Genomic DNA, 23,816 nt, shown 5'->3' on the forward strand with positions numbered 1-23,816 from the left:
CACACACACACACACACACACACACACACAACGGTGCCAAAGCCCATCCAGGGATGTGAACAAATGTCAGGTACTATTAGTGATACGTGAGTAGGGCAGGCACTGCCTTGGGCTTGGGGCAACATCAGGTCTGGAAAAAAACACCTGTGGAATGAGTAAGGGCAGCCACCTTCTAAAACAGGACAAAAGATTAGGCTTGCCTAGATCCTTAGCGTGACTGCTTCTCCTCCAGCCTTTCTAGAGGTGGTATTATGGGATGGAAACACTTGGTGGGTGCAGTGGGCATAAAGATAAGTTAGTGTGTTTTTATCCCCTAGGAGCTGAGTCGAGAGTGGGAGAAAAATGCATAAATAATTACCAGGTAGGATGATTAAGCAATATACTGGAGGCAGGAACAGAAACACACCGTGGAAAAAAGATACCCATGGAGTGGATGGAGATGTAAGATATGAGAACGCGCTAGACACAGGCAGCCATCTGCACCCATGAAAATTGTATTATTGTTGACTCCCCCAGGGCCCACTTTAACGCTTCTTCAACCAGAATGCCTTCGGAACTAGTTTTGTGGAACCGCAGCGGATAAAGATCTTTATTTGTAATGTCGAACTCCAGCAGAGTAACCCTTTCTTGCTTTCCACACGCGCAAGGCCGGGTTCTAAACGCTGCAGTTCGCGTTTCTCGGCTAACGAAAGAAACACGAGGAACCGCTTGCAAGTCCAGGGGATGAAGCCAAGAAAAGAAAAGCGAGGCCGAAAGGGCGCAACCACCAAGTCTGCGGAGAAGCCGGGGCCAGTGGAGCAGGGAAATGGGAAGGTCAGCCCTGCCCCAGCGCGGCCTGAGTAACTCGGGCTACCTCAGCGCTGCAAAGCCGGGGAACCTCCCTGACGCCTGCGCCGCCGCGGCGAGACTCGGCGCCGCGGACTTGGAGAGAGAGGGCGACGCACCTGCGCGAAGACCGCGACAGGCGAAGCCGCTCCAGTGCGGCTGCGCGGCGGCCCGGGCGTCGAGGGAAACCTCGGGGAGGAGCGCGCCGCGCGCGTGCGCGGAGAACTGCGTGGCGCGGCGGCGGGCAAGGGCCGTGCGGAGTGAGTGGCGCTGCGGGTGGGGCCATCGGCGGCGCTGGTGAGCTTTGCGGAGTTGGGCGGTGCCGAAGAGGAGGTGGCAGTCTGGGTCTGACGCGGCCCTGTTCGTGGGGGCCCCTCTTGTTTATTTATTTATTTTCCGTGGGTGCCTCCGAGTGTGCGCGCGCTCTTGCTACCCAGCGGGGAGGGGGTGGGGGGAGGGCCAGGGAAAAGGGGGAGTTGGAGCCGGGGTCGAAACGCCGCGTGACTTGTAGGTGAGAGAACGCCGAGCCGTCGCCGAAGCCTCCGCCGCCGAGAAGCCCTTGTTCCCGCTGCCGGGAAGGATAGTCTGTGCTGACAAGATGGCGGACGGGGAGTTGAACGTGGACAGCCTCATCACCCGGCTGCTGGAGGGTGAGTGCGCGCCGGGCCGCGACACGGAGGGAGGCTGGGCGTCGCCGCCGACCCCTAGTGTCCCCCTCCGCCGCCGAAATGCGAGGAGACCCCTTTCCCGCCCCGAGTCGAGTCTGTGGGAGCGCGGCGCGGCTGGCGGAGCGAGGAGGCTGCTGGACGCGGGGAAGCGGCCTCCGGGAGTGCGGTCGGAGGAGATCGGGGGAGAGGGGGCCGCCCCGCGTACCCTTGGGGGCCAGGTGCGCCGGCTGGAGGCTTTGCGGAACGGGTCTGCGGGAGAGCCTTTTGGAAAGGCCGCCGGGCTCCGCGCGTCGTTGTGCTCGCCTCCGGTGACCCCTCCGAGGTGGGAGAGAGGATGCCTGCCGCCGGGCTTTGTGTCGGTGGAATCTGTTTCTTCTCTGTTCTCTTTGTGCGTTGCCCTTGGCTGCCTCCGTTTGTCGTTTCGGGAGTGAATTTTATATGCTATATATATAAACCTGTCATTAATAAGACTGCTTCGTCTGCGCTGCATTTTTACACGATGCTACAGAATGGATTCTTCTTAAAGAGAGGATAAAATTAGCGGGAATTTTTTCCGCCATTTGTTACTTGGCCTAAAAAAAATTTGTGAGACAAAATATGTGATCAGGTTGAAGATGCACGCAAGACATGAGAAGTATGGAGATGCGTTTGCTGAAGGCTTTTGCGTTTGATTTGAGCAGAGCTTAATTTCTGCACAAACTTAGTGAAGACCTATTTTTAAAGCCTGTATTATGTTCAAAAGGTATTTGCAAGTCTACGCAGCATTTGAACTTTCCGGGCCCTAGTGTTTTGATTGAATAGTTTTATGCTGGTGGGAAGGTAAGGGGGAAAAACGAAGAGGTGGACTAGCCAAGAGTTAAATGCTATTGATTCATTGCAGGATATTATTCAAAGTCAAATGCCGTCTTCTGCCAAACAGTTCCTCTACCCTAAAATTTGCGTTATCACTAATTGTTTTGTGAAAGGTGTAGAAAAGCCTTTAAACCTTTTTCAACAATTTGGAGGCCTCTGTTAGCTGCCTTCCAAGGATTGCATATGTATTGTTTGCTTTCACATTACCTGAAGATAATTGTTTGCTACAGTGAAGCAAAATATACTTATAATTGGAAAATCATCAAAGAAGATTGTGATGGGGAAGGGGTATTTCCTTTTTTTTTCAACGAATGTGTTGGTATCTAAAACACAAGTTTTTTGAGTACTGGTTGTGTAACTAGGGTATATTTGCTCCAGATGTGAAGGCCATCCAGCAGTCTTAAGACTGAAGCAAAAGTTTTACCAGGAACTCCTATTTACCTTTTCCTTTACTATCAAGTTATTCCTGGGAGGCCCCCTGGTGCCTGCAGTCAGTGTTGACTACCTAAGACTTTGTGAACAGATGTGAACATCTTGCTGGTTCTTTGAGAAATTTGCTTTGAAAAAATTTGTATTTTGTAACTGTTCTATGAGGGAAATACAGTTAATTTAAAAATGTGTATGTCTTGTTAACATTTGGGGAAGAATAGGCCTACTTTTTTTTTTTCTTGAGACAGAGTCTCCTATGGCCCAGGCTGGAGTGCTGTCGCCTAGGCTGGAGTGCAGTGCAGTGGCACGATGTCGGCTCACTGCAACCTCTGCCTCCTGGGTTCGAGCGCTTCTTCCACCTCAGCCTCCCTAGTAGCTGGGATTACAGGTACCCCGCCATGATGCCCGGATAAATTTTTTTGTATTTTTGTAGAGACAGGGTTTCACCATTTTGGCCAAGCTGGTCTTGAACTCCTGACCTCATGAGCCACCGCACCTGTCCCATTTTTGTATGTTTTAAACTTTGCTTGTAAATTTAAATATTTTAAAAATGTTTGTATCTCAACTTCTTTATATTTTATTTAATTTTCCATATATTTTATAGGCATAAAACAGATTTTTGTTTTAAAATGTTACTATCCTCTTAAGTTAGATGCACCTTTTATGATTATAGGTATTTCCGAAACTTCATGAGTGAGTTTTGCAAGGTTACTGGCAAAAAAGACTGGGAAAAATAGCCTAAGGGATTCCATTTGTTTTTGTGAATTCAAATTGAATAATTGGTTTTGTACAATCATTTTTCCATTTTGGGGGGTAAGAATTGTAGTCCAGACATATTTCTCTCTCAATTTAGCAAGCGTTAACATGTTGACCTCCTCCTTACCAGGCACGAGGAATCCAAAGATAAGACACAATCTCTTCACTCAAGGAGCTCCCAGTCTAAACAAGTGACTTTCAGGCTTTTTCAGCCTCCTCTCTGTACTTTGCTCATCATAGGACAAAAAGTAGTATTCTATCAGTAGAGTTTCATTATTTCTACATCCTACAGAAGCATATTAAGTTTGACAGTGCCCCCCCCAGGGATTCTTAAATATTCTAGGTTTTTCACCTCCTTCCCAAATCTAGACCTGTTGAAAGACTTGTCCAAAGCAGACTTGAATTTTCTAGTAAATAATTATTTTTATTGATTTGCGGTAGCTTTGAAAGTAAAATAATAATTTTTAATCTTTAAAAAAAAAATTATTCCCCTGGATTTTCAGTGATGTTACATTCGAGTTAATGGTATTTTGTAAAGCTGCCTGCAAGAATAACTATGGTTAGTGTTTTGTTTTTAGTGTCAAATGAAAGTATAAGTAAAAATTTGGCAGGAGTTTCTTTTGCATTAGGGGAAAACATTCAGCAGGGCCTGATCTCATTAATGCTGATTGTAGCCCCACAACATATTCCTGATTGTTTTTTCTTTTTTACTATATTAAATCACTGATTAGCTATATACACTTTTGGTGACTACATTTTATCAGTTGCTTTTTGTTTTTCTTTTTTAAGTGGACATATTATTGATAAAACTTTTTTTTTTTTTTTTGAGGTGGAATTTCACTCTTGTCACCCAGGCCGGAGTGCAGTGGGGTGATCTTGGCTTACTGCAGCCGCCGCCTCCCAGGTCCAAGCGATTCTCCTGCCTCAGCTGCCCAAGTAGCTGGGACTGCAGTTGCACGCCACCACACCTGGCTAGTTTTCTATTTTTAGTAGTGATGAGGTTTCACCATGCTGGCCAGGCTGGTCTTGAACTCCTGACCTCAAGTGATCCACCCACCTTGGCCTCCAAAATTGCTGGAATCACAGGCATGGAGCCACCTCGCTCAACCTTGATATTTTCAAAGAGTCTTTAGGACATATTAATACATGTCTGACACTTAATGTAAAACAGAAATATTGATTGTATTATTTGGATGGTACATATTCTTTTGATATATTTTATTGGATTAAGTTTTGCTTAGAACTAAAAACCAAAGACTTCTGCTTTATCCCCTGTAGTGACCCTGTTGGTGGTCACATTCTTGTGGCTTATCATAGTGTTTTGATCATGTAAATTGAAGCTAGTTGTATGAGTATCCTGGAAAATCCAGTAAAAGTTTCTAGATGAGTGGTTCTCAAAGGCGTTAAGGGGGTGGAATGGGAGTGTAGCAAAATCACCTGGGGAACTTCAAACTGTAAGTGCCAAGTTTATTTTGGAGGAGTGAAGTGGAATGAGTAGAATCTAGTGGGTTGGGGAGGTTAGTATGGAAAACTGCTGCAGGGTGAATAAGATAGTGCCGGCTCTGTTCCCGACCACAGTCTTGATCCAGGTATTTAAAAACTGGGATGTACCAGTTAATTCATGTCTATTATTATGTATCATATATGTGGTAATATGAAACTAGGTTTAGAATTTGCTTTCTGATTATGAAAGGACAGCATTCTTACTGTAGGAAACTTATAGATTTTAAAAGGAAAAAAAAGTCCCTTGTAATTCCACAGTCCGGAGATAATCTTTGTTGAAATTTTGATATGTTTTTGTTTAAAGTATACTTAACGTACTTTAATGTAAAATTCACATACTTTACATCATTAGAATATTATTTACATAGCTTTATGAGTTAGTTTTTTCAGGTAGTATTACATCATGAACATTTTCCCTTGTCATTGAAATGTCTTCAAAAATACCCAAAAGCGATTTGCTGTGTGATAGAAAAGTTTTTCTTAAAGTATTTTTTAACATACTACCACAAAGCTGAACCAGACTGTTAGAGTCTGAGTTGTTGAATATTAGCATTGTGTAAAGTTCCATAGCAGAATGTGATTGTGTTATATTTTTGGCCCATTTACAGTTTTATGAAAATCTTGAGATGTGTTTGTACCTTTTTTTTTTTATTATTCATTTTTCACTTAACTTTGACCTGTCAGATGTCTGAATTTGTGACACTGCTGTGATCTTTTAGTGCCAATGTTTCCCTTTTCTTTCTTGTGAAACATGTATAGTACTCTTAAGATTTAGTTAGGCTGATAGACTGCACTTTTAAGTTTTCCTTTTCAAGACAGGCTGAAATGCAGTGGCTTGATCATGGCTCACTGCAGCCTTGACCTCCTGGTCTCAAGCGATACTCCTGCCTCAGCCTTCCCAGTAACTGGGACAATAGGCATGTACCACCTCGCCTGGGTAATTTTTTTTATTTTGGTAGAGATGGGGTTTCCCTATGTTGGTTGCCTAGGCTGGTCTTGAACTTCGTGCTCAAGCAGTCCTTCAGCCTTGGCCTCCCAAAGTGTTGGGATTACAGGTGCAAGCTGCCGCGTCCAACTTTTAGTGTCTTTTTGAAGGTTGAAAAATAAATGAATGGATTTGAAAAGTGAAATCGGTTAATGAAAGCACATTAAAGCCCTCCGTTTTAAAATGACAGCTTTATCTAGATGTGATTCACATACCATACAGTTTGCCTGTTTATATGATTTTTAGTATATCACAGAGTTGTGCAGCCATCACCAAAGTGAACTTTATAACGTTTTCACACACAAACCCCGAAAAACCCTCTTCCCAGTAACAGGCACTTCTCATTTCTCTCCATTCTTTCCCGGCCCCCACCTATCTGCTTGTTTTTTTGGTCTCTTAGATTTACCTATGCTAGACATTTGATACAAATGAAATCATACAATATGTTGTCCTTTGTGACTGGTTTCTTTTAATGTTTGTAATATTCATCTTTGTTGTAGTATATATCAGTACTTTATTCCTTTTATGGCTGAATAATATTCTGTTGTCTGTATATGCCACCTTTTTAATCCATTCATCAGTTGATGGACATCTGAATTGTTTTCTTCTTTTGCTATTGTAAATACTTGTAGTGCTGCTGTCAACATTTGTGTACAAGTTTTTTTTGTGGGCATATGCTTTCAATTCCCTTGGGTATATAGCTGGGAGTGAAATTTCTAGGCCACGTGGTAACCCTGTGTTTAACTTTTTGAGGAACTACCAGATTGTTTAAGGCCTCTTTACTGTTTGATTCTGACCCAGCAGTCTAAAGGTTAGGCAGTTTGAAGGAAGTGCCAGTTGTTCCTGACAACTTCGAGTTGTAGGGGAAGTGTTTTGTGTGGCTCCACAGCTAGACTTGATAGAAAAATAAAATGTTGGGGAATGGAAAGATCACTTAAGGAATATTTTATCTCTCCTCTTGATTCTTCTGGATGAGGTACTGGAAGAGACATAAAGGTCATGACATATTTTTTAACTGATTCAGAGATTACTGATATTTGTTTTCTCTGAATTAGTTCAGCAAGTAAGGGAGACCGACAGTTTGAAGAAGTAGTCCAGAGGTGTTTTTATTTTGCTATCTAAATGCAGACCTGGAGGTTTTCTGGTAAATATCTAAATCCAAGATAAAGATTTCTTGGGTTTTATACATTATTTAAATTGTGTCTAGAGATAGAGTTATGTTAAGATTCAGGATTAATGGGGAAGATAGTTGCATCTAGTAGGTCTTTTTCTTTCTTATTCTCCACATTTCTTATTTTTTAAAAGAGTATACATTCCAATAGCATGCATTTTTATTTATTTATTTATTTATTTTTTATTTATTTATTTTTTTGAGACGGAGTTTCGCTCTTGTTACCCAGGCTGGAGTGCAATGGCGCAATCTCGGCTCACCGCAACCTCCGCCTCCTGGGTTCAGGCAATTCTCCTGCCTCAGCCTCCTGAGTAGCTGGGACTACAGACACGCGCCACCATGCCCAGCTAATTTTTTTTGTAGTTTTAGTAGAGACGGGGTTTTACCATGTTGACCAGGATGGTCTCGATCTCTTGGCCTTGTGATCCACCCGCCTCGGCCTCCCAAAGTGCTGGGATTACTGGCTTGAGCCACCGCGCCCGGCATGGCATGCATTTTTAACCTGTTTTCTTATTTTTGGAGGCAGGGTCTGGCTCTGTCACCAGGTTGTAGTGCAGTGTCATGAACACGGCTCACTTGCAACCTCAACCTTCTGGGCTCAAGTGATCCACCTACCTCATCCGCCCAAGTAGCTGGGACCACAGGCATATACCACTAATTAAAAAAAAAAAAAAAAAAAAAATTGGTAGACACAAAATCTCACTTTGTTGCCCACACTGATCTCAAACTCCTGGGCTCAAGCAGTCCTCCCACCTTGGCTCCCACAGTTCTGGAATTACAGGTGCCCAGCTCCATTTTCAAACATTTCTAATAGAGGTAAAATAATACAGGTATGAAGGAATGTTAAGATATTTAGAATTGTTTACTAAAATTGTTATGTATTTCTAAAAGGTTATTCTGAAATCTTGGTAGCATATAGGGAGGCAAGGGCAAGAAATGGTTTGTGAATGTCAATAGATTTAGCAGTGGTGTGGTAGATGGGGATTGCCAGTCGAGTCTTCTAGGATTTGTGATTGGATACAAATTTATGCCCTTAGGTAGCAGCCACTGCTTCTAGCAGCTTTAAATAGCCATTTCAAGGCTTTTTCAAGTATAAATAACCAGTAGCCAGTTTTTTCCTGGTTTAATACAGGAAGTCAGCCCTTGATATTTGTCATACAGTAGGAAAAAGGGAAGGGATGGTTGTCCTTTATTCTGCCTCTGCACTCTTCACATGTAGAGCACAGTGATTTATGAGAGTATGTATAACCTTCGTGAAAATCACTGGCCTGAGAGCCCTCCCTTCCCAAATTTACCTGCATCTGTGCAAAGACAAGTGGAGATATTGATGCTGTGTGCACATCTTTGGTTTTTAATGCGTGCCCACACTTGCATAATTGGGAAGTTTTAACGTAGCATATTTCACCATAAAGGAATTTTATTCCAAGAATGTTAATCAGAATATCCCTGAGTAACAGAAGTTCCTGTCTGGTCAGTTACAAGGTGACCAAAACACTTTCTTGCTTTGAGTATAGTCACATGCTGCATCAAATGATGTTTTGGTCAACAGTGGACTTCATGTAAGATAGTGGTCCTGTAAAATTATAATGGAACTGAAAAATTCCTGTCACTTAGTGACATCATAGTCATAATGTCATAGTGCAACACATTACTCACGTTTTGGTAATGCTGGTGTAAACCTACAGCACTGCCAGTTGTGTAAAAGTATAACACAGGCCAGGCACAGTGGCCTACGCGTGTAATCCCAGCATTTTGGGAGGCCAAGCCAGGCGGATCACTTGAGGTCAGGAGTTCGAGACCAGCCTGGCCAACATGGTAAAGCCCTGTCTCTACTAAAAGTACAAAAATTAGCTGGGCTTCATGGCATATGTCTATAATCCCAGCTACTTAGGAGGCTGAGGCAGAAGAATCACTTGAACCTGGGAGGTTGCAGTGAGCTGAGATTGCACCCCTGCTCTCCAGTCTGAGTGACAGAGCAAGACTCCATCTCAAAAAAAAAAAAAAGGTATAACACACAATTATATAGAGTACATAAAACTTGATAATGGTAATAAACAGCTGTGTTGTGTATTTACTATATAGTAATAAACAGCTATGTTGTGTATTTACTATATATTTTTTAAATCATTGGAATGTATTCTTATTTTAAAAAACTAGTTAACTTAAAACTGCCTCAGGCAGGTCCTTCAAGTGGCATTCCAGAAAAAAAAAGTGTTGGTATACTGGGAGATGATGGATCCATGCATGTTACTGCCCCTGAAGACTTTCCAGTGAAGAAGTGGAGGTAAAAGATAGTCATATTGATGATCCTGACTGTGTAGGCCTAGGCTAATGTGTATGTATATGTCTTTTTGTTTTTTAACAGAAAAAAGTTTAAAAGTAAAAAATATTTTTAAAAATAGGAAAAGGCTTATTGGGTAAGGATAGAAAGAAAATTTTTTTTGTACAGCTGTATGTCTTTGTTTTTTAAGCTAATTGTTACTATAAAAGTCAAAACGTTCTAAAAATTTTTAAGTTTATGAAGTAGAAGTTAGCATTAAGCAAAGGTTGATTTACTATTGAAGAAAGAAAAATATTTTTATCTTTATTACTGTATGTATACTGTACCTTTTCTATGTTTAGACACACAAGCACCCATTGTGTTACAGTAGCTTACAGTATGCAGTACAGTAACATACCATGCAGCATGCTTTTAGCCTAAGAGCAATAGACCATACCATCTAAGTTTGTGTAAGTCCAGTCTATGATGTTTGCACAACAGCAAAATCACCTAACCCTGCATCTCTCAGGAAGTATCCCTTTGGTGCATGACTGTATTTGGTCTGACACCATTTTAACCTTCCCCCTAGTCCTACCTCTCATTCCCCAGATTTGGAGAAATCAAAAGCTAACTTAGGGATATCGGATATTACATAGCTTTCACTAATGTCATATCTAACAGTTGTAATAGCTTATTTTAAAACTTTTCATAGTAAATCAAGAAGGAATCTTTATAGGTACTTGTTTGTTTCATCTATATGGTTTGAATTGAGCCTTTTATTTGAATTAAAGACCAGACCTTTTTTTTGGAGACAGAGTCTCGCAGTAGCACAATCTTGGCTCACTCAGCCTCTGCCCCTCGAGTTCCAGCGATTCTCCTGCCTCAGCCCCCTGAGTAGCTGGGATTACAGGTGCACACCACCATGCCTGGCTAATTTTTGTATTTTTAGTAAAGATAGGGTTTCACCATGTTGGCCAGGCTGGTCTCGAACTCCTGACCTCAGGTGATCCACCTGTAGAGACGGGGTTTCACCATGTTGGCAAGAATTGTCCCACACTCTTAACCTCTGCCTCAGCCTCCCAGAGTGCTGGAATTATATGTGTGAGCCACCGCCCCCGGCCAAGACCAGACTTCTGAGGGAGAAACTTGCAAACCTGTCAGTGAGAAAGAGTGAGGTCTGATTTTAGGTAATAGCAGAAAGGGATAGCTTTGTGAATTTCGGACCCCCAACTACTAGAATTATGTGAATCCTGAATGATAATCAGATGTTTACTCAGTTAAGTGTTTACTCAAGAAATATTAGTAAATATTGATACATTGGGATGCCATCTTATATAATGATTAAGGACACAGATTCTGGGTGTATTTCAGCTTTGCCCCAGTTTCTTCTTCATATGTGATAGTAAGTGCCTTCAATCAATTCTTGGCACATTAAAGGTCAGAAAATGTTAGCCGTCATTGTTGCTTAGTACACACCTGAGCTAGGAAATATGTAACAGAGAGCTCTTTGTGCCACTGAACCCTGGAACTTCCCCATACTAATTTTGAGAACGCTTGCGAGTATGTAAGTATGTAAAACAATCTCTTTATTTCCCTTATCCAGAGTTTATAACCTGGTTTGACATACCAGTGCTGAGAGGGAAAGGTATTTCTAGGTAGGATAAAATGGTGAAAAGTGATTTTAGTGCTGTCGTATCTTGCTTTTGGCTAGGAACTATAGGGCAGTGTAGCTTATACTTTTGAGTCTTGAAACCTGCTTACACTCAGATTCTCCATATATGTAAAGAATTGAAAACGAGCTTTTATTTATATGTGGTATTTAACAATATTGCATTAGAAGTTAAAACTGAGCATTTTAAAATGTCTGTTTTCAGCTGGGCGTGGTGGCTCACAGCTGTAATCCCAGCACTTTGGCAGGCTGAGGCAGGTGGATTACTTGAGGCCAGGAGTTTGAGACCAGCCTGGGCAACATGGTGAAACCCCATCTCTACTAAAAATATAAAAACAGCTGGGCGTGGTGTCACATGCCTCTATTCCCAGCTGCCCTGGAGGCTGAGGCACAAGAATTGCTTGAACCCAGGAGGCAGAGGTTGCATTGAACAGCGAGTGCACCACTACACTCCAGGCAACAGAGCGAGGCTCTGTCTCAAAATAAATAAATAAATAATAAAATTTCTATTCTTTACTTAAAGTAGCAACCTACTACATTTTAGCATGAATGTTTTTTGTGAAAATAACTTTTCTGAAGCAAAAATATGAGAAGAGTGCCACGATTTTACATAAATTTGATGTCTTTTTAACAGAAGACAGGTGAATTCGCATCTCTGTTTTGTTTCAGTCTGGTTTTGATACATTGCTTTGGTTAAATATGAAGAAAATCTGTATTTCTACAGATATGTATTTAGAAAAGGGAGGAGTATTTTAATAGTTCTTTTAGATAATTGTGTGTATTCTCTAATGTTTACACTAAAAATCAGCAAGTGGTGGTTTTTTAAAGGTTGATTTTAAAAGAGATGTGTAATCTGAAATTATATCCATGAATTTTTTTTGGTCTCACATTAAAATCCATTGATTTTTCTTGTACTTTAAATGGCTCTTACGCATGTGTTGTTCATTTGGTTAATACTGATTCAGCTGAATTACACAGCTGTCCAGATGTTGAAACAGCTTATTATGTAATACAATATCCAGAGATGACATTTGTTAATGTTACAAGATCTCATCAGAAGAGTCCTTAATTATGGAGAAGCTGTCAGATTCATGGTGCTGGTTACAAGGTTTCCAGAATTTCAGTTTGTAGCTTGAAAGCTTGAATTCTATCATTGGCAGCAAGTACTGTCAGTTGTTTTCCTTGAAATGACAGGCACACTTTGTTCATTTTCAGGAGTATCTGTTAAATACCTAAGTCTGAAGAATCATAGTTTGTCAGTTGTACTTCCCAGTAAAAGTGTTCAGTGAAAAAAAGTGTCTAGGTCAGCTTGGAACTAAAACAGTCACGGGAGTGCTTTCCTTTGTGACAACCATAGTACTTGGGATGCAGCAGGAGTGCTTTATGGGCATTTTCCATTTTATCATATAGATTATTAAAGAGATGTATTCAAAGATTGAAGTTTCATAAAATCGATTGTTTTCACTGCTTTGCCAAAGGGCATAAATAAAGCTGCCTTTTTTGTGTTTCACTGCATGTATGTTTCAATGAACAACACAGTGACCATCAGTGGGGTTTGGTGCCACTGACTTGATATGCATTGAGACACTAACAGTTTCCTTGCTTTTGTACTATCAAAATAGATGTCAGGGCAATGAAAAAAAGTCCTTTATTCCTGAAATGTCTAGCTCTCACCTATTTATGTCGCTTTTCTTCTTCATTCTTTTTTCATTGTACTTGCTATTTGTTTACCAGTGTACCTGAAATGAATTTTTACTTATGCTTTTTGAATTCATGAAAGCCATGGGCCTTCTCAGAAAAATATTTTTATATATACACAATATCACAGACAATTTGCGGTATTACACAGAGCCGCTAAAGGCCATTTTGGGCTCTGAGTCCACATTAATTATTATTTTTTTTGAGATGGAGTCTCACTCTGTCACCCAGTCTGGAGTGCAGTGGCATGATCTCAGCTCACTGCAACCTTCACCTCCTTGGTTTAAGTGATTCTCCTGCCTCAGCCTCCTGAGAAGCTGGGATTACAGGTGTGCACCACCACACGTGGCTAGTTTTTGTATTTTTAGCAGAGACAGGGTTTCATCATGTTGGTCAGGCTGGGCTTGAACTCCCAACCTCGAGCCGCTGACCTCAGCCTCCCAAAGTGCTGGGATTATAGGCATGAGCCACTATGTCCAGCTCACATTAATTATTCTTAACAGTCAGGCCTAAGATGAGAGGCAAGTATTGGCAGCTGCCTAATTCACTTAAAACCAAAACTCCACATTTTAGCCAATTGTAGAATTTTAATTTTTCTGCCTTTCTGTTGCTTAAAAGCAGGCTTTTGTGCTCAATGTGGAGAAAATACTAGGGAAAAATTAGGATGTCGAGATTTAACTGCAATTAATTAATATGTAATCTTGGGGGTGGGGGTTGAGTGGGAATTAGAATGCCACTGGTCAGTGAAGATTACTAAGATTTTATGAGGCTGAGGCAGATGGATCCCTTGAGGTTAGGTGTTCGAGATAAGGCTGGGCAGCATGGCAAAACTGTGTCTCTAATAAAAATACAAAAAAAAATAGCTGGGCATGGTGGTGCACACCTGTCATCCCACCTACCTAATAGGTTGAAGCGGGAGACTCACCTGAAGCCAGGAGGTGGAGGTTTCTGTGAGCCAAGATCATGTCATTGCATTCCAGCCTGGCCAACAGAGTGAGACCCTGTCTCAAAAAAAAAAAAAAATTTCATGAGACACCAGGTGTTGGAATTAGTGATTTTTCTTTGCCATCCTGTTTTAGAGAAGGCAATTATAAGTAAGAACTTGCCGGACAAAGTAGCAGAAGTTTAGTGAAAAATAAAATTTAATATACACACAACACACAGTCACGTGTATCACATACCCTTGGATATGTGCATTGAAAAGACAAACCAGCGTTGGAAAAATTTTTACACTGATGCAAGATGTGAAATATAATGGTTGAGTAAAGAACAGAATTCTTTTGGGAGAGGATACACATTTTAATTGAAATTCAAAGTTAATGTTCTTTGTCATCAAAATTGATTGCAAGTGGTCATCTCTTGATGCTGATCTGTAGTGAGATTCTATGTATTTCATCTTAGAAGATGTCTTTTTACACATTTAGGGACATACTGTATATTCATTGCTTGGAAAGCATTTATAGAATTCTCCTGATATTTGCCTTTTAGCATGTCATTACATTGCAGATTAATCACTTCCAATAGAGGGTTGGTTAGATGGAAACTCCTCAGCTGCATAGTTAAATGGATTTTGATATATGGAAATTTTTTTTGCACTTGAGTCAGGGTTTGAAGAACGCTCGTTTGAGTTTGAAAAATATGTCTGCTTCACAATTGTGTGGGAATGAAGATCTCACTTATTTTAACTTGACAGGACGAGTTATGTATAAAGCAGCTTGCTGACGAGGTACAGTGGCTTGCGCCTTTAACCCCAGCACTTTGGGAGGCCGAGGCAGGAGCATCAGTTGAGCTCAGGAGTTTGAGACCTGCCTGGGCCACATAGTGAGACGTTGTCTTTACAAACAAATTAAATTAGCCAGGCGAGGTAGCTCATGCCTATAGTCCCAGCTACTTGGGAGGCTGACGTGGGAGGATGTCTTGAGCCAGTAGGCTGCAATGAGCCTGATTACACCACTACACTCTGGCCTGGGCAATAGAGCAAGACCTCATCTCAAAAAGTAAAAAATAAAGCAATTTGCTTTAATTCAAACAGTATTAGTTGTCAGAATAACTAACCATAGAATGTTTCTCATATGTGTATATATTTTGCCTTATAATTTTAGGTTGAATTTGTTAGAAAACATTCAGGGAGCTTTCATTCTATTTTGTAGAATGGAGGCTACCTCGAATTAAAAGGGAAAAAAATTACTTAGATTTGCAGCAAAATCGAATTTTTAAAACACTTCTGTGTTTAGTGATAGTGATTGAGGGTGGTGGTTCTTGTTTAGAAAAAATTCAGTATCAGCTCTGAACACAAATAAATTACAATAAAGCTGTCACTGCTAAGCCATCAAGATCCTGTGTGGTTGGCCAAATTAGGATATTCAGCTTTTATTACTAACAAATACTCATGAAACTTATAGTGGTTAAGTTCATGAGAGCAAATGAAGTTGACCATTGATGCTTCTGGTTCCATAATACCTGATTAAGATATTTTTCCACGCAAAACTGCACCAGACTTCAAACACCATACGTTTTCACAGATTTTGTAAAATAGTCCAGCTAAGTATTTTTCGACTTTATGATCATCAGCTGTGACATATCTTAGCAGATTCCACTTTAGGTTTTACTAAAATTCTCAGCTGCTTTGGAAGTATTCTTGTCTGTAGTTGTTCCACATAGATTTTTTTATAGAAGGTAACTTTTAAGTCACTTCAAATCAGGATTGGCTCCCCAAAAAACAAGTATTGGTAACACCTGTCTTCAAGAGCCAAGTAAAAACCACTCAAAACCGTGTGTGTGTGTGTGTGTGTGTACACGCAAATATGTATATATATATTTGTCCCCTAGTGCAGTGGCGCAGTCTCAGCTCACTGCAGCCTCTGCCTCCGGGATTCAAACAGTTCTTCTGCCTCAGTCTCCCAAATAGCTGGGACTACAGGTGTACACCGCCACACCCAGCTGATTTTTGTATTTTTAGTAGAGATGGGGTTTCACCATGTTGGCCAGGATGGTCTCAATCTCTTGACTTTGTGATCAACCCACTTCTGCCTCCCAAAGTGCTGGGATTACAGGCGTGAGCCACCACACCCAGCCTCTGTTGTTTTTTAATTGCTTACTAATTTTGCTCCCAATGTCCTCAACTCTTCAAGCACTGTTTTTACAGTAAGGCTAATGGCCTTTAAAAGCTTATTGTCTCAAGGCATAGTTCTTCAGTTTTTCCAGTCTGAAGCAATTTAATTAACCCACCATTGATAAATGACTTAACTTGGTTAACTAATGGGCCACTTGGAAACTTGAGTTGCAGACTCATTTTTATTTTTGTGAAGAAATTCTGCTGTGATGAGATTTCATTTTAATTTTTAAAAGCTTCCCTCACCATTGCTTTACTATCAGTTGGGATTGCTGTGATGAGTGCTTAATCTGGTAACATCAGTATATATTGTGGGGTTTTTTTTTTTTTTTTTTTAGCATAGCTACATAATGACTGCAATGCCTTGGCACCCAATTAAATAAAATCATCCACACTTTATTGTGTCTTAAAAACACAACATTCAAAGTCCACTTTTCCTGCTTTTGACATGATGAGAATGCACTGGTAATAAAAGTAAATAAAATGTTGCAGTACAGCAATAATCATGACGCTGCCAGGTTGTAACTGCATCTCTAATTTGTGATGCACCGAAAAGCAGTGTGAAGTGATGAGAGACCATATGTGGTCTATCACAACTACTCAGCTCTGCCATTGTAGCATGAGTGTCCAGTGACAAATAAGTGACTATGCTCCAGTAAAACTTTACGGCCACTAAAATTTGAATTTCAGGTAATTTTTATATGTCACAAGGATTCTTTTGTTTTACTTTTTTTCAATCATTTAAAAAAATGTAAAAAATTATTCTTAGGCCACATGCCATCTGAACACTGGCATTGGGCTAGATTTGACCCTTTGGCCTTACTTTGCTGAATACTGGTGTAATTTTTCTGCCTTTCTTAATGTAAACATGATTGTAGAAAGATTACCGTACTGGTTGTCAGGAAACCTTGGTGCTCCCACCAAAGTTCTGTGACCGATTAAGTCACGTGAAATAAATTGGGGTTAGGAGCCATGGTGTCTAGTCCTTGACAAGTCATTCCTCAAATTTTTTAATGTAATCTGAATTTCTAGTGTATGCACAGTCACATTTTGTGTGCCTCTCAGCAGCCATTGATTGCATTGTCAAAGAGGCAACCAACAAAGAAAACTGTTGAGGAGGTTTGACCTTTGACAGAAGGGAAACATATAGTTTGAGTCACCCTGGCTTTTTCCTTGAAGGCATTTCCTAGTTGTGTCATAAGGGAAATAGATCCCAAACAAAAAGTCATTGACAGACTTCAGAGGTACACATATGCAAAAGAAGAAACACAGCAGGAAACAGTAGCTAAGAAGCTAAAGATCTGAGCAGACATTTCGGTATCTTATCTAGTGCCAGAGAGGCAAAAATGGAAGTTCAAATCCTTCCTGCCAAGCTAGAGGGGCCTTATTCCACCCTGAGTTTTCATTGTGATGCCATCATAACCACTCCTAAGACTGAAGACAGAACTAAAACAGACCAGACCTCAGGAAAATGTGTTACTGCTGTGCTGCCGCTAAAAGGAAACAACCTTCTTTGGAGAGAGGTGTTATCTAAAACTTTACAGTTTTTTGTCCATAATTCAGGATTTCATTCACCAAAATAGGCTATGCTATTTTGGACAAGTTAATGAAACTGAATTGACCAAAAACCAAATAGAAATGAGTTCAGTAGAAGTTATCTAGTGCTGACAGAGAAAAAAAAAAAAAGGAAAATACAGAAGAGAGCATGAGAGACTAATGTGTTGCTGATATACAGTGGAAAGGTCTATCATGTATAAGAATCCCAGAAAGAGAGGAGATAGGTAATACAATGGGATAGAAATATTGACTAATAATTATCCAAAACAGAGAAAGGTACCAAAGCACAGATTGAAGAAGCTGTATGATTCCAAGCAGAATAAATACAAAGAAAACCATATTGAACATAATTGCTAAAAATCTAAGCGAAAGAGAAAATCTTAAAATCTGCCAGAAGAAGAAAGTCATTAGCATCAGGGAACAATAATAAGAATGATGGCTTATCTATCACCTGAAACTTTGGAAGACAAGAAAATAGAGTGGCATTCTCTTCAAAGCACTGAAAGAAAAAAAAATGACAACCTAGCCTCCTTCCTTCTGTTCTTTCGTCCTTTCGTCCCTCCGTCTTTCTGTCCTTCCTTTCACAGAGTTTCACTCTTGTTGCCCAGACTGGAGTGTAATGGTGCGATCTCGGCTCACTGCAACCTCCACCTCCCAGGTTCAAGTGATTCTCCTGCCTCAGCCTTCCGAGTAGCTGTGATTACAGGCATGTACCACCATGCCCCACAGATTTTTTGTATTTTTAGTAGAGATGGGGTTTCTCCATGTTGGTCAGGCTGGTGTAGAATTCTAAGTCTAGTGAGCATATTCTTCAATAGTAAAGTAAAATAAAGACAAACTAAAGAAAGTACATTACTGATAAGCTGACACTAGAAAATATTAAAGCAAGTTCTTCATGTTGAAAGAAAACAGATAAAAGCAAAGAACTGCAGAAAGAAATGAACAATAGCAAAGGTAAATGTTAATAAGTACAAATTACTTCTGACTCTTTAAAATAATTGTGACTTGTGGGATTTAAAATATGTGGAAACAAAAATACAACAACTGTAGAACAAAAGGCTGGAGGATAATAATCAGTCAAAAGTGTGTTTGTAATCTGTAGAGCAACCTCTAAATGAAAAAAGAATATATCACTAAAAGCTAATAGAGGAGAAAATGGAATAGTAAAAAAAATAATTGATTACTCCAAAGAAATTCAGGGAAAGAGAAAGGAATGAAGAACAAATGGGACAAACAGAACAAATGGCAGAATGGTAGACTTAAAGGCAACTTAATCAATGATTATATTAAATGTGAAAGGAGCAAACATTGAAATTAATGCAAAGCTCAGAAGACCTAACTATTACAGATACTGTTTACAACGGATGTATTTTAAATCTAAGGACACAAATGAGGAAATTTTAAAAGGAGGGGTAGGAGGAGAAATTATCATTCACACATTAAGCAAATGAAATCTGACTTGGCTGTATTTATGTTGGAAAAAGCTCTACAACCAGAAATAACACTAGAGGTAAAGAAGGGCATTGTATAAGGCTAAAAGGATAGATTTAATGGGAAAATATCTTAAATTTGTATGTATCTAATAATATAGGTCTAAAACAAAAAGGAAAGGTTGACAGGTATTATAAAAAGTTTAAAAATAGACAAAACCACAACCGTAGTGGATCAATGCCCCTCTCTCAGTAACTAGCAGAACAAACAGGAAAAAAAATATCAGCAAGGATAAAGATTTGAACCATACAGCCACCCTGACCTAATTGGCAGACGTAGAACACTCCACTCAACAATTGCAGGATATCTATGCTTTTCAAATATGTATGAAACATTTACTGAAATGTACCATGTACTATACCATAAAGCAGAGCTCAGTAAATTTGAAAGAAATGAAATCACAGGTGTCAGCCAAAATCAACTTAATGAAAAATGTGAAAGACTGCCATATTAAAGACTATAGGACATTGCTGAGAGAAATAAAAGGAGAGATACCATATTCGTGGATCGGAAAACTTGAAATTGTTAATATGTCAATTCTCTCTAGACTTACCCACTTATTCTCCGCCCCCCCCCCCTTTTTTTTCTCTCTTCCTTGAGACACAGTTTCACTCCTGTTGTCCAGGCGGCAGTGCAATGGCGTGATCTCAGCTCACTGCAACCTCTGCCTTCTGGGTTCAAGTGATTCTCCTGCTTCAGCCTCCCACGTAGGTGGGATTACAGGTGCCTGCCATCACACCCAGCTAATTTTTGTATTTTTAATAGAGATGGGGTTTCACCGTGTTGGCCAGGCTGGTCTCAAACTCCTGACCTCAGGTGACCCACCTGCCTCAGCCTCTCAAAGTGCTGGAATTACAGGTGTGAGCCACTGTACCTGGTCTTATTCCCAATTTAAAACCTCACAAGTTTGGGGGCGGAGGGGATAGACACAAGCCAATTTTAAAACATACTTGAAAAAGGAAAATCTAAAGAACAAAATTGGGATATTTATATTACCAGATACTGAGACTTTATAAAAATCTGCAATAATTAAGACATTGTGGTATTGATGCCAAAATAGACAAATGGGTAATTGGCTATATAGTGGCTAGAAACAGACTTGTTTCTGTATGGTCACCTGATTTTTCTACAAAGCTGCCTTGCAGTTCAGTGGGGAAGAGGATGATCTTTATGATAAATGGTGCTAAATTAACTGGATGTCTGCTTGGATGAAAACCTTGACCTTTACATCAAACCATACACAAAATTAATTTGAGATGAGTTATAGAATGAAGTGGGCTAAAACAGCAAATCATCTGGAAGGAAATATAAGGAAATAGTTTTAGAGAAGGCAAAGATTTCTTAAATAAGATGCAAAAAGCCCTAAACCAAAAAAAATTGACCAAGTTAAGGGTTTTTTTTCAGATTTTAATTCATTAAAGCACTTCTGTTTATCAAAAAGTTACATTAAGAGATGGAAAAAGACAGTCCAGTTTTAAAGAATGAACAAAAGACTTAAAATGAACTTTGTCAAAAAAATTAAAAAGATACATAAATGGTCCCTTAAGCACATGAAAAAGGTACTCAATGACCAGGCACAATGGCTCATGCCTGTAATCCCAGCACTTTGGGAGGCCAAAGCGGGCAGATTACTTGAGGTCAGGAGTTTGAGATCAGCCTGAGCAACATGGTGAAACCTCTCTCTACAAAAATACAAAAATTAGCTGGATGTGGCAGTGTGCGCCTGTAATCCTAGCTACTTGGGAGGCAGAAGAATTGCTTCAACCCGGGAGGTGGAGGTAGCAGTGAGCCATGATCGTGCCACTGTACTCCACCCTGGGCAACACAGAGAAACATCGACAAAAAAAAAAAAAAAAAAAAAGTTACTCAAAAACCTTAGTCCTCACAGAAATCAAATTAAATCCGATGAATACCACTATACACCCAACAAAATGACTAAAAGTAAAAATGCTGATAATTTACAGTGTTAGGAGGATTATGAATTGGTAGAAACCTTTTGGGTAACTGATGGTATCTACTTCTTAATAAGATAAGCCTTCTCTGTGACCTGAGCAGTTCTGCTTTGTTATATACCTAAGATAAATATAAGTATGGATGTACATAGCATGTGTAATAACCCCAAACTGGAATAATCCAAATAGAATAGTAAAGATATTGTCATATATTCATACAGTGGAATACAGGTTGAATATTTCTTATGCAAAATGCTTAGCACCCCAAGTGTTTGGATTGGGGATTATTCATTTATTAAGTGCTACTGCAGCTCGATTTGGGATTTTTTCAGATCTTTGAATGTGCATTATACTTACCAATTAAGCTTCGCTAATCCTATAATCCGAAATGTTCCAATGAGTATTTTCTTTGAGCATCATATTAGCACTAAAAAAATTTTGGGTTTTGGAGCATTTTGGATTTCAGATTAGGGATGTTCAACCTGTATTTCAAATGACTGTTTAACACTATTAAATGGGTTTATCTCACAGATACAATAATGAGCAAAAGAGCATTACTCTGTTTCTTTTTATCTAAAAGTCAAATTAAAAAACACATCAATATATACTGATAGCAGTAAGAATAGCAACCTGAGGTGTTACTGTCACTGGTTAGGACACACGGAATCTTCAGAGTTGCAGGAAGCATTCTGTATCTTGATCTGGATGGTGGTTACTCAGGTATATAAATAGTTAAAAATGCATCGAGTTAAACCCATAAAGTTAGTATACTATATGTATGTAATATGTTAAAATACTTTCTAAACAGTAATAAGTATGGTAGATATTTGCTATAATGGGATTTTATCTGGTCTGAAATTACTACATGCAGAAAATTTCTAGGAAATTTTTGATCCAGAAATTTTACATGGTGAAGTGGAAAAAGTACTGGCCTTTGAGTTAGAAGACTGGTTCTGAATCCATCTCTGCTGCTTCTCACTCCCTCCAGTCTTATCAAACCTGGGCACTGTGATCTTGTGCGAGTTATTTAATCTCTGTCATTGTACAGTGGAGGTAATAACTTCCCTTTTCAGTTCCCGAAGTGTGAAAAGGATTAAATGAAATGATTGATGTGAAGGGGCTTTGCACCTAATGAAGTATGCTGATTTATAGTATCTATATAATCCAGCGAGGTTGATATATCCAAACACTGGAAACCCTCCTGGATGTTGGGATAGCAGTCTAGTTGCCCTGTGTAACAGGTTGTCTGGATGATTTCTTCCTTTTTTCAGATGATTGAGAAATTTGAAGTCCTCTTAGAAATCTTGAGAATACGTAAAGGAGCAGGACTTTTGAACTGGAAGACACCGGCAGTTGGCCTGAGACGTCTGCCTTATTCTGTCAAACCTTTGGCTAATTTATTTCTAATTTCTAAAACCCTTGTCAGAGTTGTAACCATTGGGCGAACCTTTAGCTGCTATAACTGCATTCATTAACTCTTAAGATGTGACTGATTATTAAGTGCACTTTTATGTGCCACTAAGTTGGGTGGGGGGACGACTGCCAATTATAATTGTAAGAAGCTTTTAATTGCAAGAGCCTCACAACTTCAGAGATATTAATAAAGGGAGAAATGTGCATCCTAGTGAAATATAAAAATATAAAAAGTTTCTGTGCAGTGTGTTTTTGTTTTGATAAATTTTTAGTTTCTGTGGATTTACATGACTTACAAGTTGAAACATTTTATAGCTCTGTAAAAATGTTTGAGTTACACAGTTACTCACTTGGGGAGTCAAAATTATACAGAGGAAGTAAAAGAAATACTAGGTAAAATATTCATCACTTTCATTTGCCTATTTTAAATGGGCACACTGAAGTGACTCACATTAGTCTTTTGACTTGGTGTAGTGATTGCCATCAAATTACAACTAAGTTTTGGTAATTGACTGTTTTTCTTGTCCATTGCTATTATCCCTAAACTACTAATACACAGTAACCTCACAAGCATTTGTTGAATAATTTAATACCATTTGTAAGTAATTACTTTTAGCTGCCTGTCTGTTGTCTGAAGCCAGTATGAGACCTTTAATTCTACCAAGGTGAATACTTTTTTTTTTTTTTTTTTTTAGGCGGAGTTTTGCTCTTGTCTCCTAGGCCGGAGTGCAATGGCATGATCTCAGCTCACTGCAACCTCTACTCCTGGGTTCAAGCAATCCTCCTGCCTTAGCCTCCCAAGTAGCTGGGATTACAGGCACCCACCACCATGCCTGGGTAGATAATGTTGGCTAGGCTGGCCTTGAACTCCTGACCTCAGGTGATCCACCCTCCTCGGCCTTCCAGAGTGTTGGGATTACAGGTGTGAGCCCCAAGGCCAGCCACATTTTTTTTTCTTTAACTAAAAAAAACATTTAAAACTAAAGCTGAGATGTCTTTTTGGTGTTAGAAGAAGCCAAATGTGCCTCAGAAGTAGGTAATTGATGTTTGAGAACTAACACTAAGGAAGCTATATTCCCATAATAAAAGCAGTTCTGCTGATCATTGTTTTGATTTTCAGGGGTAGTCTTAGAAACTAGCATATTTGCTGTAGTACATTTGAATATTATCTGTGTCTCCTCTTTATTGCCTCCTTTTTACTTTTATATTAATGGATTATATAGCTTTTGCATGTGGAGGCCTTTTTTTTTTTTTTGCCTCTTATTGACCTGACAAAGGAATCAGCAATTTTTAGTAAGAAATATTTGGACTTTTATTTTATGGTTGAGATGGGGTCTCACTCTCACACAGGCTGGAGTGCAGTGGCGCGATCTCAACTCACTGCAGCCCCCACCTCCTGAGCTCAAGTGAACCTTCCACCTCAGCCTGTGAGTAGCTGGGACCACAAGCATGCCCAGCTAATTTTTTGTATTTTT

The 23,816-nt window shown here is 39.8% G+C and overlaps 1 protein-coding gene and 1 long non-coding RNA gene across 2 annotated transcripts in view; both read left to right on the forward strand.

The window, feature by feature from the left end:
• Positions 1-484: 484 nt before the first annotated feature.
• The window catches only part of PPP1CB (protein phosphatase 1 catalytic subunit beta), a 51,861-nt gene continuing 28,529 nt past the window's right edge, over positions 485-23,816 (forward strand). The window contains exons 1-2 of the mRNA XM_032301371.1: positions 485-1,122; positions 1,337-1,475. Of these exons, the coding sequence (XP_032157262.1) occupies positions 1,424-1,475 (52 nt within the window). The 5' untranslated portion in view covers positions 485-1,122; positions 1,337-1,423. The remainder of the gene's footprint in view (positions 1,123-1,336; positions 1,476-23,816) is intronic.
• Positions 9,147-23,026, forward strand: LOC116566815. The gene is made up of 2 exons (XR_004276021.1): positions 9,147-9,194; positions 20,839-23,026. It is a non-coding gene; the product is annotated as an uncharacterized LOC116566815 (long non-coding RNA).

Source organism: Sapajus apella, unplaced genomic scaffold (assembly GCF_009761245.1).
Source record: "Sapajus apella isolate SASKATOON/1434 unplaced genomic scaffold, GSC_monkey_1.0 scaffold44, whole genome shotgun sequence".
NCBI classification, from domain to species: domain Eukaryota; kingdom Metazoa; phylum Chordata; class Mammalia; order Primates; family Cebidae; genus Sapajus; species Sapajus apella.